At 63.8% G+C, this 13,945-nt stretch overlaps 1 protein-coding gene across 2 annotated transcripts in view; it reads right to left on the minus strand.

Annotated features, from left to right (window-relative positions):
* Positions 1 to 2,094: 2,094 nt before the first annotated feature.
* COL6A2 (collagen type VI alpha 2 chain) overlaps positions 2,095 to 13,945 on the minus strand; it is a 31,843-nt gene continuing 19,992 nt past the window's right edge. The window contains exons 15-28 of one of the 2 annotated variants that reach the window (XM_045852436.1): positions 13,307 to 13,369; positions 12,718 to 12,780; positions 12,438 to 12,500; positions 11,965 to 12,027; positions 11,663 to 11,713; positions 11,300 to 11,335; positions 10,868 to 10,930; positions 10,588 to 10,650; positions 10,373 to 10,408; positions 10,065 to 10,110; positions 9,716 to 9,868; positions 9,085 to 9,537; positions 8,870 to 8,908; positions 2,095 to 3,192 (exon numbers count right to left, since the gene is read on the minus strand). In XM_045852436.1, coding sequence (XP_045708392.1) covers positions 2,594 to 3,192; positions 8,870 to 8,908; positions 9,085 to 9,537; positions 9,716 to 9,868; positions 10,065 to 10,110; positions 10,373 to 10,408; positions 10,588 to 10,650; positions 10,868 to 10,930; positions 11,300 to 11,335; positions 11,663 to 11,713; positions 11,965 to 12,027; positions 12,438 to 12,500; positions 12,718 to 12,780; positions 13,307 to 13,369 — 1,791 coding nt within the window. In that variant the 3' untranslated portion in view covers positions 2,095 to 2,593. Of the gene's footprint in view, positions 3,193 to 4,485; positions 5,899 to 8,869; positions 8,909 to 9,084; positions 9,538 to 9,715; positions 9,869 to 10,064; positions 10,111 to 10,372; positions 10,409 to 10,587; positions 10,651 to 10,867; positions 10,931 to 11,299; positions 11,336 to 11,662; positions 11,714 to 11,964; positions 12,028 to 12,437; positions 12,501 to 12,717; positions 12,781 to 13,306; positions 13,370 to 13,945 lie in introns of those variants that run through there. The other variant, XM_045852437.1, reaches the window with a different exon arrangement.

A 13,945-nucleotide genomic window follows, 5' to 3' on the forward strand; every position in this document is an offset into this window, starting at 1 on the left:
TCCAGATGGGGCCGGGGGGGACAGGCAGGCAGAACACAGGGCCCTGCCAACTGGGGCCATGGTGGAGGGTCCAAGGGAGTCCCATGTATATGATGAAGTGAAGGTTCCTGTATGGAACCATCATAGAACACTAACTCCAACATCACACATGACAGGCAGTGAGGCTGAGGGTCCCCGAGGGGCTGAGGGGTGGGGATGTCGGGCTCAGAGGACAGTCCCAAGAGAGGGTTGGCGTCCTTGCCCTCTGGGGAGGTTGGGTGGAGAGCTTTGTGGACACCAGCATGGCCAGCACTCTGTGGGGCTTAGAGCTGGGAGGCACCCTCAAAGAACCCCAACTGCCCACTCATGGGTATTGTAAGTCCCTTCCAAAGGGACAGATGTTCTTGCCTCCTGAGGGTCAAAGGCAGAACATGCACGTGCCAATGTCAGAGAGACGGATGTGCTTATTCTTGCAGAGGGGACCCCGGGCGGGGTCTGGTGGGCAGGACAGCAGCCATGTGGAGGTGGGGGAGTCTGTGCCTCCCACCACCCTTCCGACCCCTGGAAGTCCACAGACATGAATGCTGTGGTCTGAGTCTTCCAGGTGGTCGCAGGGTCTTCTCTTTCTCTTACTGGCAGTTTGTATGGCTCTTTGTGTGGTGGAGGAAAGGGGGTATCGGAGGAGAAAATGCTTGGCTCGAAGCCCTGCCTCCAGCTGCAGGCTGTGTAGGCAGACAATGAGCAAAGAGGAAGTACCTCCCGATGAATTAGTCAGCCCCACAAGGGAACCAACAAGGTGACAACATGGTCTGGGCTGAATGGTGTCCCCTCCAACTCACACATTGAAGTGACAACCCCTGGTACCTGAGAATGGGGCCTTATTTGGAAATAGAGTCAGTACGGATGTAATTAGTTAGGGTGACAGGAGGTCATGCTGGAGCAGGGTGAGTCCTAATCCCAAATGACTGGTGTCCTCATGAGCAGGGGAGCTGTGGGCACAGACATGCACAGAGAGAACAGCACGTGAAGATCGGGGTGCCGCCGACAAGTCAAGGAGCAGCCTGAACCTGGAGGACGCCTGGGCAGACCCTTCCCGGAGCCTGCGCTGGGGCCTCCAGACTAAGACGATCCACTTCTGCTGTCTCAGCCGCCAGCCTGGGGCCCGTGGTTAGGGCAGCCCCAGGAAACTGGGAATAGCAAGAATGGAGCATCTGCATGGGCCCCAGTGGTTTAATGGGGCGTTTCCCAAGGGGTGGGCTTGAAGACCTGGAAGTCTGAACAAGAAGTCACTGAGGTTGCCAGGGGAAAAAAAAAAGAATCTGTCCATCTAAATAACCACAAAGTAGCCTCATGCAAACCAACAAACATTTTTAAGCTCTTTGGCCCTAGTTTAAGGACAGAGGGAGATGTCATTGACCAAGTAGCATTGTTTTTAGCCCAAAGCTAACTAGATAGGTGTGGATTTCATGGTTGATGCTGTGAAAATGAATAAAGGAAAACTCATTAAAATTGGGGCAGGAATCTCTGAAGGGGGCGTTCTTCTGCAGGACCACCCAATGCCCACACCCCACTACTCTCTGCAGACTCCAGCAGGAAGAAGCTACTTTTAGACCATTTTACTACCCAGGCAGGAGGAAGTTTTTCTCTTTGCCCAGCAACAGCCCAGCCAATGAGAAGCTACCACCAACCTGAACTCTCACTCTCCTCCAGTGGGCTTCTGCCCATAACTGCCCCTCCCAGGTCCTCCTTTTTCTCTGTAAAGTAAGGCTCCCCTCCTTTGTTCTCCAGACTGGCCTACAAGTTTACCATGGTTTGCATGTCCCGAATTGCAACTACTCTGCTACTCCCAAAGAAACCCATTTTTGGGAGTAAAGGACTGGCTATTTTAAGGTTGACAAGACTGTCCGGTCTGTGCGCTTTGGGATAGTGTGGACAGTCAGGGCTGGAGGTGGCATTTGCTCCTACGAGTGGTCAGGAAGGCACCATCTCCACGTAAGTGCGGGCAGGAGGTTGGGAGTGTGATCAAGGCTCGTGGGCATGTGGGCTGGGAGTCTGGTTGGCCTCCCAGGAGCCCCTCGTGGGCACAGACACATGGAGGCTGGGGACCAGCAGGCAGGTGGTTCAAAGCCTTTATTGGACTGGGGTGTGTGCATACAGGGACATGAAGGACCTGCTGTCACAGCTGTGTCTGATGGAGGCAGGTGACCTCCAGAGGTGAGGCGGAGACCTGGGTACAGGGCTAAGGGGTGGCAGAGTGCCTTTGCAGGGTGCTGGGAAGGCGGGTGGGAGTCCAGGGATGAGGCCGGGCTGAAGGGAAAACAGGGCCTGTCAGTGAGGGTCTGATGCACGCCCCGGGAAGCCTCGGGGACTGGGGAGGGTGTAGGTAGTAGGGCGTCGCTGGACAGAGAGGAGGGGCGTGGGCAGCAGTGCCCAGGGCTGTAGGACCCCCGAAGACCTGGGGGCAGGGGGTGCTCCACTCCTGACTTCACACCCACACCTGGAGAGATCGAGTCTGCAGCATTCTGAGCTCTCTTGGCGGGAGCCGAGTAGCACCACGGACAGGAGGACAGCGCCTGTGGGGCGGGGCCGCAGGCCGGGATGGGGTGGGGGCGCGCTAGCAGATCCAGCGGATGAACCTGTCGAAGAAGCCCGGCTGGGCCAGGCTGTCATAGTCCTTCTCACGGAAGATGGCAGCCGTGTCGCCCAGGCTGATCTTGGAGAGCACGTCCATGTCCACGTCGCTGCCCACGGCCACCACAGTGGGCACCACGTTCTGCTTGCGCATGGAGTGCACCGCCTCGTCCAGGCTGATGTTGCCCGTGACGCCGTCCGTGAGGAACACGAAGGCCAGCTCGGCGTGGCGGCGCGCCCCGGCCCGCGTGCCGAGCACCACCTGGTTGATGGCGTGCACGATGCCGGAGCCCACGTGGGAGAAGGAGTTGAGGTAGCGCGCACTCTCCAGCGCCTCGTGGATGACCGTCAGGTTGGAGGTCAGCGGGAAGGCCACCTGCTGCTCGCTGGGGCCCCCGAACTGCAGCAGCGCCATGCGTGCGTTGAGTGGGTCGTCGTCCCTGCGCGCCAGGGTCAGCCGCCGGGACACCTCTTCCACGAAGCGCTGGGCCTTGTGGAAGTTCTGCTCCCCCAGTCGCTCGGAGCCGTCCAGCAGGAAGACGATGTCCACGGGCCGCTGGGTGCACTGGGCCACATACAGCTCTGGGGGGAAATAAGGGCGGTGGGCAGGGGCGACCCAGGCACGGCCCCCGCTGGCTCCGCCCTGGTCCTGCCACAACCCAGCCAGGCTGCACCCCCATCCTGGTCCAGCTGACGCCTGGCACCATGTCTCTCTGTGCGCCCACCCACCCACTGGAGCAACGTGGACCCTGCAGCTGGGGGCACTGCACCAGAGTCACCATTGTGGGAGTCCCCCCACCCCCTGCCACCAGCCCCTGGGCAGGGGCCTGGTGTCCCACACTGTCATCTCCCCAGACCCTCACCATCTCTCCTGGTTGTGCCTCTACCAGGAAATGTCCCCAAACCTGAGGAGGGAAGGCCCTTTCCACCCTGCGAGCACTGTCCCTGCCCAGTGCCTGCTCCAGGCCGTCCAGGAAGGAAGGGGCCAGCAAAGCCCCTTCACTTGGCCCAAGGACTGGAGACCCTCGGAAGGGCTGCAGTCCGGCGGGGAGTGGGGGTGGCAGAGAGGGGCACGGAGGCTGTCATCAAGTTTGTAATTGTGTAAAAAGACCTCTTGAGGACCTGGCCCCAAAACCCCCAGACGCAAGGACCCACCTGTGGCTCTGACCCCCTCACTGCCCCCTGCCCCACAGCTGCCTGGCCCAGCCAGACCACATCTCTCCTGGCCCTTGGAGCATGGGAAAGAGAAGAAGCCTGTGTCCCCTCTGACTGGACAAGGCTTTGGTGGGCAGTGGGCACAAGTGTGGCCAGACCCCTGCAGTAGCCTAGGTGTCTCACTGCTGCCTGAGGAGAGACCCTGTGCCCCCTTCTGGATGGCTGACCAACAAGGACATGCTGGACAACGTGGGGGCCGGGCTGCAGCCAGGACCGAGGCTGGGCCTCCGGGGGCTGTGGGCACTTGCACAGCCTGGAAACCCGCTCCCCACACACCGGGGCCACCGGGCCAGGCTTCTTCCTCAACGCCTCGCTCCAGACCTCAACCCTTATTGCCGCTGGGGCTGGGCAGGGATGGGACCGGTCCTCCCATCTCGGCCAGCTCCTCAGCCAGCCCCGTAGGCTCCCCTCCTGGACATGGGCCGGAAAGGACTCTTGTTCACGGCCCAGGTCTGCCCATCTCTGGGGCCGACTGCTCGGGGGTCCCATTAGGAAGGTGGTTCTGACCAACAGCATCAAAGCCCAAGGGCCTCGGCCCAGGACCTGACTCCGCCACGGCACCCACCTGCGCAGGTAGGCAACTGCTGTGGGCCGGCCCCCAGCCAGGAGCAGGCCACCCCAGCCAGCAACAGGCCACCCCAGCACACAACCGACCAGAGCCAGGCATTCACATTCTTTGTTTCTCAGCTTTTATAGAACATGTAAGAGGTGCTCACAGCAGCTACAGGGCACCCCGACCCGGGTGTGGCACCACGAGGTGCCGGGCGCCAGCGGATGGGAAGGATGCTTTTCTAAGGAGCTTATTAAGGACGTAGCTTATGTTCACGGCAGTGCAAACGAAGAGCAGCTTCTGCTTTAAAGGCACATGCTCTCTGGGCGCTCTGGCCCCGAGCCCTACAAGCAGGCGGACGTGTGGGGAGAGGCCGGTTTGCGGGAGGTTTTCCGCAACATGGGCACAGAGGCCGGAGGCTGAGCCAGGGCTGTTGAGGTGGTCGGAGGGCTCTGCTGGTCCTCGTCTTTCCCCCCATGGACCCCCACCCATGGCAGGGGGCCTGTGCGGCTGGGAGGTAGGACCCTGCCTGTGGGAACTGGGCTGGGTGCAGACAGCAGTGGGTGCAGGGGACCCAGCCCAGGGTGAGGCCTCCTCTGTATTAATCCGGCTTCTGGGGGGCAGGCCCCTGGGGCCCTGAGCATGCCTCTGAGATGGGGTGCCTCTGGGGTCCCCCGAGGGCATGGGGCAGGTGGAGGACAAGGAGGTGGAGCCTGTAGTCCCTTCCCTGCCTGTTGGCCAGCAGCTTTGACAGGGTTGCCTTAATGGGTGACTCTTAACAACCCTCACACGTGTGAGACAGCTCAGCTAGACTGGGGTGGTGGGGTCAGCTGAATTCTGTCCCCCCAAAATGTTTACATCCTAATCTCAAAGCTTGCGAATGTGACCTTACACGGTGAAATAGGGCTTTGCAGATAGGACTGAATTATAGACTTTGAGATGGGAGATTGTCCAGGGTTACCTGGTTGGCCCTAAATGCCCCCTGGGTCCTTATAAGGGAGGCAGAGGGAAGGTAGGTGACAGAAGGGAGGCCAAGTGACCATGCAGGCAGCTAGGAGAGGCAGGAGGAGGACCCTCCCTGGAGCCCCCAGAGGGAGCCTGGCCCTGCTGACATCTTGGTTTTGGGATCTGACCTCCAGACTGAGAGATTCCTGTTGTCAGAGCCCCCAGCACATGGCAGGCAGCCCGGGGGGGCGAACTTGGCCCTGTTGGGGTAGCCCCGAGGCTTCAGCAGAGTGCCAGCGCGGTCTCGGGGTCACCCACAATGTCCCTGTGCACCAGCTTAAAAGTGTCAATGAACAGCTCCGTCCATTCCTCCCGCTCGCCTCCTGTGGCGAACTTGGCCCGCTCAGCGGTGTAGACCAGCACGGCCACCAGCCTGGAGTAGGCAGCCGGGTCCTGCGTGAGCTCCGTGGCGTTTAGCAACTGTTGGATCTGGGGGATGCTCGTGGGGAAGGAGGCGTCCGGGCCCTCTTCCGTGCGGAGGAAGGTGACCGGGGGCACATCGCCAGGCCGCGGTCCATCTGCGGGGCATCCAGAGAAGGCTTTCAGGGACGTGGTCGGCGTGAGTGGGCCTCCAGCCGCCCTCCTCGGGCCTCTCTCCTTGGAGGTGAGTTAGGGCCAAAGCCAGGAGCAGGGCCGAGGCTCAGCCAGGGGCTGGAGGAGGAGACGGGACACTGCAGTGCCAGAGCTTTGGGGGCCGGGCGGAGCCGGGCACGTGCGGAGGAGACAGAGCAGGAGGCCTTCTTGTCCCCACAGACCTCAGGCACAACGACCAGACTCTCGACTCAGACCACTGCCCTGCGACCCGGTCAGACTCCAGTACGGCTGCTGACCGCTCACGGCCCACCCCGGGGGGAGGAGCCCGGCTCCTCACAGTCCTCCAGGTTGCCAGGAGAACTCACTGCGCGCTGCAGCCCGAACCTGACAATGGGGCCCCTCTCAGAACTGTTACTTTCGAAAGCCTGCAGTTATAAAACCTTCTCTGCCCTTCGAGACGTACATTTTCACCCACCCAGAGCTGTCCCCTCAAGGACCCGGGAGCGGCAAACACGGCAAACACGGCAAACACTCGGGGATGCCCCTGCCTTCTCCCCCAGGCCCCTGGAGGTCCAGCCTCGTGTCTGTGGGCACCGTGCCCCAACCCACACCACCGCTGCCTGCCCCGCAGGGCTGAGGAGTCTGCGTCCCCCCTGGGTACACAATCGTCAGCAAACCCAGGTGGCTGGTCACACGGACCCCCACCCCCATGCCCTCGGTGCCTTTCCTTCAGTGCGCCAGCCCTTAGAGAGTCCCCTGCCTTTGTCTGGGGGACGCTGCGCTCAGGCTCCCCTGGGCCCCCTCTCTCCTGCGGTGGCGATCTCAGAGTGAAACCTGCCTTTGCCGCCTTCACCTGGAGTCCAGCTTTGTTCCTCTGGGACACTCTCGTGGTTCTGACACAGTCAAGCTATCCCCCGGCCTGGTCCAAGCCCAGGCGTGGCTGGGCCTCTGGGTGGGTGGGGCCATGCCAGAGGTGGTGGCACCCCCGCCAACCTGCCCACCAGTGCCTGTTTGCAGCCCCGAAACACTGAAGAGGCGCCCAGCCTGCATTCCCACAGGGCAGTCTCTGCCAGTCACAGCACATTCTGAGGTCACGTCTGCTCTCTTCTCTCTGGTCCCAGTGTCTGTTGTACTTGGAAATTTCTACTTCCTGACGGGAGGGTGAGCCTTTGAGTTTGGGGGGAGGCAGTAAAGACAGCTCAGGGAAGGGCCTTCCAGGGGCCCGTTCCCTTTCTCTGCCAGGTCCTCGGGGCTCAGGGCAAGCAAGGTCACAGTCCCAGGGGCCAGCGTTACTCTGACTCAGAAACCAGACAAGGGCATCACAGGAAAGGGAACCACGGCCGGAGATCTCTCCATGAGCAGATACAAAAATCAACAAGAATCAGCAAATCAAATCCAACAATAGAGAAAACACACTTCACAACCACGCGAGGTTTGCCCCTGGTCTGCAAGGCCGGTTCAACACTGGAAAACCCACTACCGCGTCCGGCACACCAACAGGCTGAAGGACCACCTCGCGGTCACATCACCAGCCCCAGACACGCCATCTGACAAAGCCCACTCATCCGCGGGGCGGGGGGCTTCGAGGGGTGGAGAGACCTTCCGCGGCTTGGTCAGGAGCAGCTACAAAGAACCTCAGCTACCTCGGAACGACAGTGAGGTCAGGGCGGGGTGAGGATGCCGGGCACTGGGGTGTGGGGTCTGGTTTCTCCCCTAGTGGGGCCACAGTTACTGTGGGACCCACCCCCGAAGGACTGGGGCGCCCTGGGGGCGGGACACAGCCGGTGGGCTCACTGGGTCTCAGTGGGGAGCCCGGCCCCCTTGACTCAGGAGGGGCGGAGCCCTTGGGCAGCAAGCATCTAGGGTTTGGGATGGCTCTGGCCACCACACGGCTGTCCTCAGCCGACTCTGGAGACCCCAGGCCCAGGCAGTCTCTGGGGTGACCCCACAGCAACAACTTCAAGGAGCATTCCCTTGGAAGTTCTCTGTCAGGATAAGTGGGGACCCTGGTCCCCGGCTCAACACATTCCTTACCAAAGGTACCTCAGCACCTTTGAACCCGCTCGGTAGCCCCGGCCACTGGCTAGGAGCCCGCACACAGGCCCAGGAACGCCGGCCTCAGGTGCAGACATGGGTGTCCTCTGCGGACCGGCCAGCACGGCCAGCCCGTGCCGTCCACGGCAGCCCCACCTTTCAGAGCCAGCTCCGGTCCTCACCTCGACGCGCCCTGGGCGGTTGCCCGTCACTCAGCAGGAGGGGCCCGCAATGGTTCCTGGGCCCACGGTGGGGGCGACACATGGCTTGCCACCAGGGGCTCAGCTCCTGCCACCCCTGGGACACCCGAGCGGGCGCTGTGGTCCCAGTGCCCATGCAGCTGCAGAGGTGTCAGCTCGGTCCCAGAAGAGTGACAGTGCTGTCCTGCCCCTTGCCTCCTCTGGCAGGTCCCTCGCCCTTGGAAGGTGCATCAGAGATAGCCTCTGTGCACCCCAGGTCTCCAGCCACCTGTGGCTGTACACACTTCACCTCCCAGAAGGTTTTAAATTAGCCGTTTGTTTACTGGCTCCTGGGCTTCTGCCTGGGGCGGCTGGTGGGGTTGGAGGAGGGTGAGGGGTGGGGGGTGGGATGGGGGTGGGTATGGCCCTGCGTGTCTGTCTCTCTCGGGCAGAGGAGACCACCAGGCCTGAGCACGTGGGCACCAAGAGCAGGGCCAGGCCCGCAGCACCCGCGCCCTGCATGTGCCAGGTGGGTGGGCCGCTGGAGCCGGCTGAGCCCTCCAGGGCCCCTCCTCAGACCTGCTGGGGCCCGGGGGGCTGAGAAACCCAGGGCTCTGGGCTGAGATTCCAGTCGGAGGGCTTCTCACTAAGGAGGGGCCCCACGGTGCACTTCCCTGTGAGGCCCTCTGGGCCCCGGTCACCGCTAGTCTAGGGAGGGGCACTCAGTGGCTCTGCATGTTACCTGTTTGGCAGGGAAGGTCCGGGCACACGATCTGGGGGTCTAGGAGAGAGGAAAGGAAGCCGGGGGTCCCGGTCAGGCTCTGCTGTCCAGAGGGGGCTGGGCTTCCTCGGCGGCCCACTGACGCCCCGGCCACTCCCCCCCGGAGAGGTCCCCTCCCCTCCTGCAGGGACACGGGCTGACGGGCGGGGGAGGTGCGAGGCCCTGCTGCCGCTCACCGGGGCACAGGACGTCCTCCATGTCGTCGATGAACTTCTCGGCCACCAGGTCGGAGAAGAGTGTCATGTTGCGCACCTGCTGGGGCTTGTCACACGCGATGGAGTTGAGGTTCTCGCTCTCGTGCTTCTCGTGGAACATGTCCCCGATGCCGATGGCCGTCACGGTGACATCGTGGTTGCACAGCGCCCGCAGGTTGAGGTCGTCGTCCCGGGGGTCATGCCGGCCGTCCGTGATGACCACCGCGAACACGCGGGTCTTCTTGCGCCGGCTCTCCTTGATCAGCTTGTTGTAGGCGAACTTGAGGGCCGAGGGCGTCCAGGTGCCGCCTGCGATCCACTCGAGTTTCTTGACGGCCTCCTTGAAGCTGGACAGCGAGTCGATGCGCTCGTCGTCCAGCTGGATGGCCTCGAAGGTGCCCTCGTGGCTGTACTGCACCACGCCGACGCGGGTCCCTGCGTGGTGGCCGTGGGCGGGCGTGAGGGGCTGGCCTGGGCCGTGTCACCGCCCGCACCCGCCACCCGCAAGTGGGGACCTGGGGACCCTGGACCACACTAACGTCCCTCCCAGGACCGGATCCCAGAACGCCCTGCCCGCTGGTCTCCCGCCCCTGCCCCTGAGGGTGTGGCCGACCTGTCTCGGACTTGGGGTCCTTGGCCATGGCCCCCAGCCTGTTGACCACGTTGATGACGAAGTTCTTCTCCAGCGTGAAGTTGGTGTAGCCGATGCTCTCCGAGCTGTCGATGACGAACACCACGTCCAGGGCGCCGCACCTCTTCTCACAGTCTGCGGGCCGGCGGGGGGCGGTGGCTGTGTGTGCTGACCCGGGACCGGGGCGTGCCCCCAGACCACGGGGTGCACAGCCAAGTGCACCATGGGGAATGATCCCACGGGGGGAGGGTGGGACTCGGACGATGACCCCGACACCCCGGCGACAGCCCGGGGCAGCCCAGCAGCATCACCCTGCGGGGCTGAGACTCACCACAGCACCCACACGTCTCCCGAATGTAGGTCATGACGTCGCACTCCTGCAACACAGGGGTCACCCCAGCTAGGACAGCGAACCCGGAGGGAGCTGGGGTGCTGCTGCAGGGAGAGTCGGTGGCCCTGCTCCCCTTGCCTCTGACCTCCCCCTGCTGACCTAACCCTAACTCACCCATGCTGACCTTGCCCTCTGACCTTGCACTAACCCCACTCCTGCTGACCTTGCCCTTTGACATTGCCCTTGCTGCCCTAGCTTTTTCGGTTTTAGGAGGAAGGACCAGGATATCACCCCTGGGTGACACCTACCGTGAGGCCGGGGTCTCCGGGGGGGCCGGGCTCTCCCTGGAGGAGGAAGGACGACAGTGAGAGGTGACTGCTGTCACGTGAGGCCGGGCAGGGTCCCTGCACCCTGACCCCGCACTTCTACCACAGGCGCAGAGCCCTGTGGTGCCGGGTGTGTGCTGGCCTGCCTGGCCCAGGAGCTACGGCGTGAAGGCCACATGGACCGGCGGCTGACCTACCTCAGGTCCCGGGTCTCCTCTGGCCCCCCGAGGGCCTGGCTCACCAGGGGGACCAGGGTCTGCCTGAGAAGAAGAAGAAGGACAAATGGGCTCAGCAAACACCGAGGTGGTCCCTGCACAGCCCCTGGTTTCCGGGACAAGGAGAGAGAGAGAGAGAGAGAGAGAAGGAGCGGGGCGGAGAGGGGAGGAGACAGAGGTGGGGAGGAAGGAGGGGGAGGGAGGGAGGGGGAGGAGTGAAGAGAGGTGAGGAGGGACGAGGAGGGACGGGGAGGACACTTACAGTTTCGCCCTTTTCTCCTTTCAGCCCCGGTGCTCCTTTCACTCCGAAGTCGCCTCTGCCCCCCTGGGACACAGGGCACACAGGTTAGGCCGGCGGAGGGGACATCTGCGGGGGAGCTCTGCTCGCCCCCACCCGGCCGCCCCAGGCCCTCGGCGAGTCTGCGGAGTCCACTGGGGACAGGGCGTGCTTTGGGACGGGAGGACCCGTGCCTGGCTCTCGGGCTCGGTTAGACGGCAAGAGCACAGGCCATCTCGGGGGACCCAGGTTTGGGTTTGGCAGAGACTATACTCGCCGGCTGGCTGCCACCCTCAGCACTCAGCACTCAGCAGGGGCAGCTGCTGGTGGCCAAGCATGAGGTGAGGGGCATGGCGCTCCAGCCACGGGAAGCAGAGCAGGGGCCACCCCAGGTGCGTGCAGAGGGGCCCCACGTACCTCGGGGCCAGGTGAGCCTGGCTCGCCTTTGTCTCCCTGGAAGAAAGGAGGGGTGGGAGTTACAGGGCACAGACCCCTGAGAGCCGATGCGCTAACCCCGGGGACACAGCTGGGGACCTGTGGGTTTTCTGCACCCCCTCCCTTCCCTCGTGGTAGTCTCCGCCGCCGTCACAACCTGTGGGCGAATGTGCCCGCACTGTCTCCTGACAGTTCCTGGGGGACTTGCGTCTGCCCCCGAGGTTGTGCCCCCTCTGCACCCTGAACCCCAGGACGAAGGTGCTCCAGGGAACCAGTGGGAACCTTCAGGGCCTTCCCGGAGATGCCTGCCCTTCCCCGAGGCTCCCATCCTAGGCCAGGACTTACAGGTGCTCCTCGGGGTCCTGGGTAGCTGATTCCAGGCCTGCCGGGGTCTCCCTGGAGGAGGGGTGGGCCCACCAGGGCAGGTCCGGTGGGAAACACAAACAGTCAGCACGGACGGAGGGCCGGTGGGGCTGGGCTTTGGGGAGGGCATGCTCCCCCACAGGGTGAGAACTACAGTGGCTGCCCAGCTCCTGCCGGCCCCCCACACTGAGGGCTGGTAGGCACACTGCAGGCAGCCTCCCTCCTGAGCTGAAAACGGCCCCGCCCCCACCGCTGTAGCCCGGCCAGACCGGGAGGGGGCGTACCTTCGGGCCAGGCTGTCCCGAGTCTCCACGGGGGCCGGCGTCACCGGGGTCTCCCTGAGATCCCTGCGGGCGGAGAGAAAGACCGGGGTTGGTGCAGACAGACTGACTGTGTGCAGCTCTGACCACCAGGCCACACTGCCTTGCCGGCCTGAGCGTCACTGCCTGGCTCCTCCTCTTCCACGTGCCCCCTCGGGGCTCCCAGCACCCCCCCACCACCACGCCCGCTGCTTCCTGCTCACCCCCACCCCCACCTGGTGAAGCTGGACCATTCAGGGCAGGACCAGGATGTGAGGTGCACGGGGACCCTTGTCCCTTGCCCCACTGCCTGAGTTTGTCATGGGGACAGTGTCCTGCCGAGGACAGGAGAACCCAGGTGGCACTACAGGGCGGGGGAATTAGATGGTGAGGCTGACGGACAGACCGGGGCCTGAGCCCCAGAGCCTCGGGCCCCTCCCAGGTGTTTTGCCACTGACCTGCTTCCCGGGCTCCCCCAGAGCCCCCTGGGGACCTCTGGGTCCAGGCAGGCCTCGGTCTCCCTGGAAAGAAAGGGCACCTCAGAGACCCTGTCATCACCACTGCAGACATTGAAGGGTGGGGGGCAGCTGCCACCGTCCTGGGCGTGGCCTCGGTCCTCAGCCCTGACCACAGCAGCCCGGGCAGGGGCTGCAGGGAGGGAAGGTCAGGGGAAGGGCAGGGGTTCCAGGCTCAGCCCCCTCCGGCCAGGGTGCTGGATGCCGCTTGCCCCCCACTTACCTTGGCTCCTTTGCTGCCGATCTCCCCAGCCAGGCCCCGGGGCCCCTCGGAGCCAGGGTCACCCTGTGAGAGGAGAGCCCAGTTATCTGGGGTGTGTGGGAGGAGGTGCAGCAGGAGGGCGCCACCCTTTCTGGAGAGGACCCCAGGTTGTGGAGGTGATGTCGGAACAGCAGCCTCTTGCAGCTCAGGCAGGACCACCACCCGCTCCCGCAGGAGGGGACCCCCCTCAGCCCTTCACCCACACGCACAGGAACCTGCGGTCCTGCCCCAAAGACAGGACACCCTGCCCCGCTGCAGGAGCGTGTGCGTGTGGCGGGAGCCTGAGGACGGAGCAGCTGGCAGCCCTCACAGCTGTGCGCTGGGCACACGGACCTGGCCGAGCCCCACCCGGGTTCCTCCGCAGGCAGTGCAGGTGGGGACGCCCCGGCTGCCTCTCGCGTCCCCAGCCCTTTCAGGGAGTGTCCCCACTGAGAGGCCCTGGGGTCACTGCTGCTCTCTCTTGCTGTGGGCCTGTCAGCACCGCGGTGGGAGCCTGGCACAGAGGCGGGCGCAGCGACAGCACCCGCGCTTCCCAGGCACAGACACTCACCTTCTCGCCTTTGCGGCCATCGCTGCCCGGGCCGCCCTTGGCTCCAGGGTCTCCCCTGCGCCCCTGCAGAGAGTGGATGTGTGGGTGGGGGCCGCAGGGGGACCCCACACTCTTCTCCACCCACAGGGACTCTCGTTTTGGGGTCCGGAAGCCCCTCGAGAGGGCCTCAGCCTAGACCCTCATCCTCTGCCCGGTTGATGTGATCCTAGCCATAGATTTAGAAAACGGTGTGGGGAGGGGTCTCCTGGTCAGCTGTCAGTTCAGGTCGCCTTTCAGCTGATGTGACTGGGCCCTGGCTCGCACTGGCTATCGGTGCAGCAGCTCAGCTCACTTTCAGGCCGGGCCGGGCCTCGGCACGCACCTCCTGGAGGACCAGCCCTGGGACTGGGCCCCTCCTGCCCCATGGTGGGGCACCCCGGGGCTGGCCTGGTGACACGAGGAAGCTTATGTTGGACCCACAGAGTGTGTGCCTGGGCCTACGTTCAGCTCTCAGGGGTGTCCTGCAGGAGGGCAAGGTGGGGATGCTGGGCCACTTCATGGGCACCGGATGGCCGGCAGGGGCGTGGCTGACCCTTTCCTCCTCTGCAAGGGGCATGTGGAGGCACCCTGGGGACCCTCAGGCTCAGAGGGGCCCAAGCA

Source organism: Phyllostomus hastatus, unplaced genomic scaffold, assembly GCF_019186645.2.
Source record: "Phyllostomus hastatus isolate PE091 unplaced genomic scaffold, TTU_PhHast_1.1 phas_contig_948, whole genome shotgun sequence".
Taxonomy (NCBI): domain Eukaryota; kingdom Metazoa; phylum Chordata; class Mammalia; order Chiroptera; family Phyllostomidae; genus Phyllostomus; species Phyllostomus hastatus.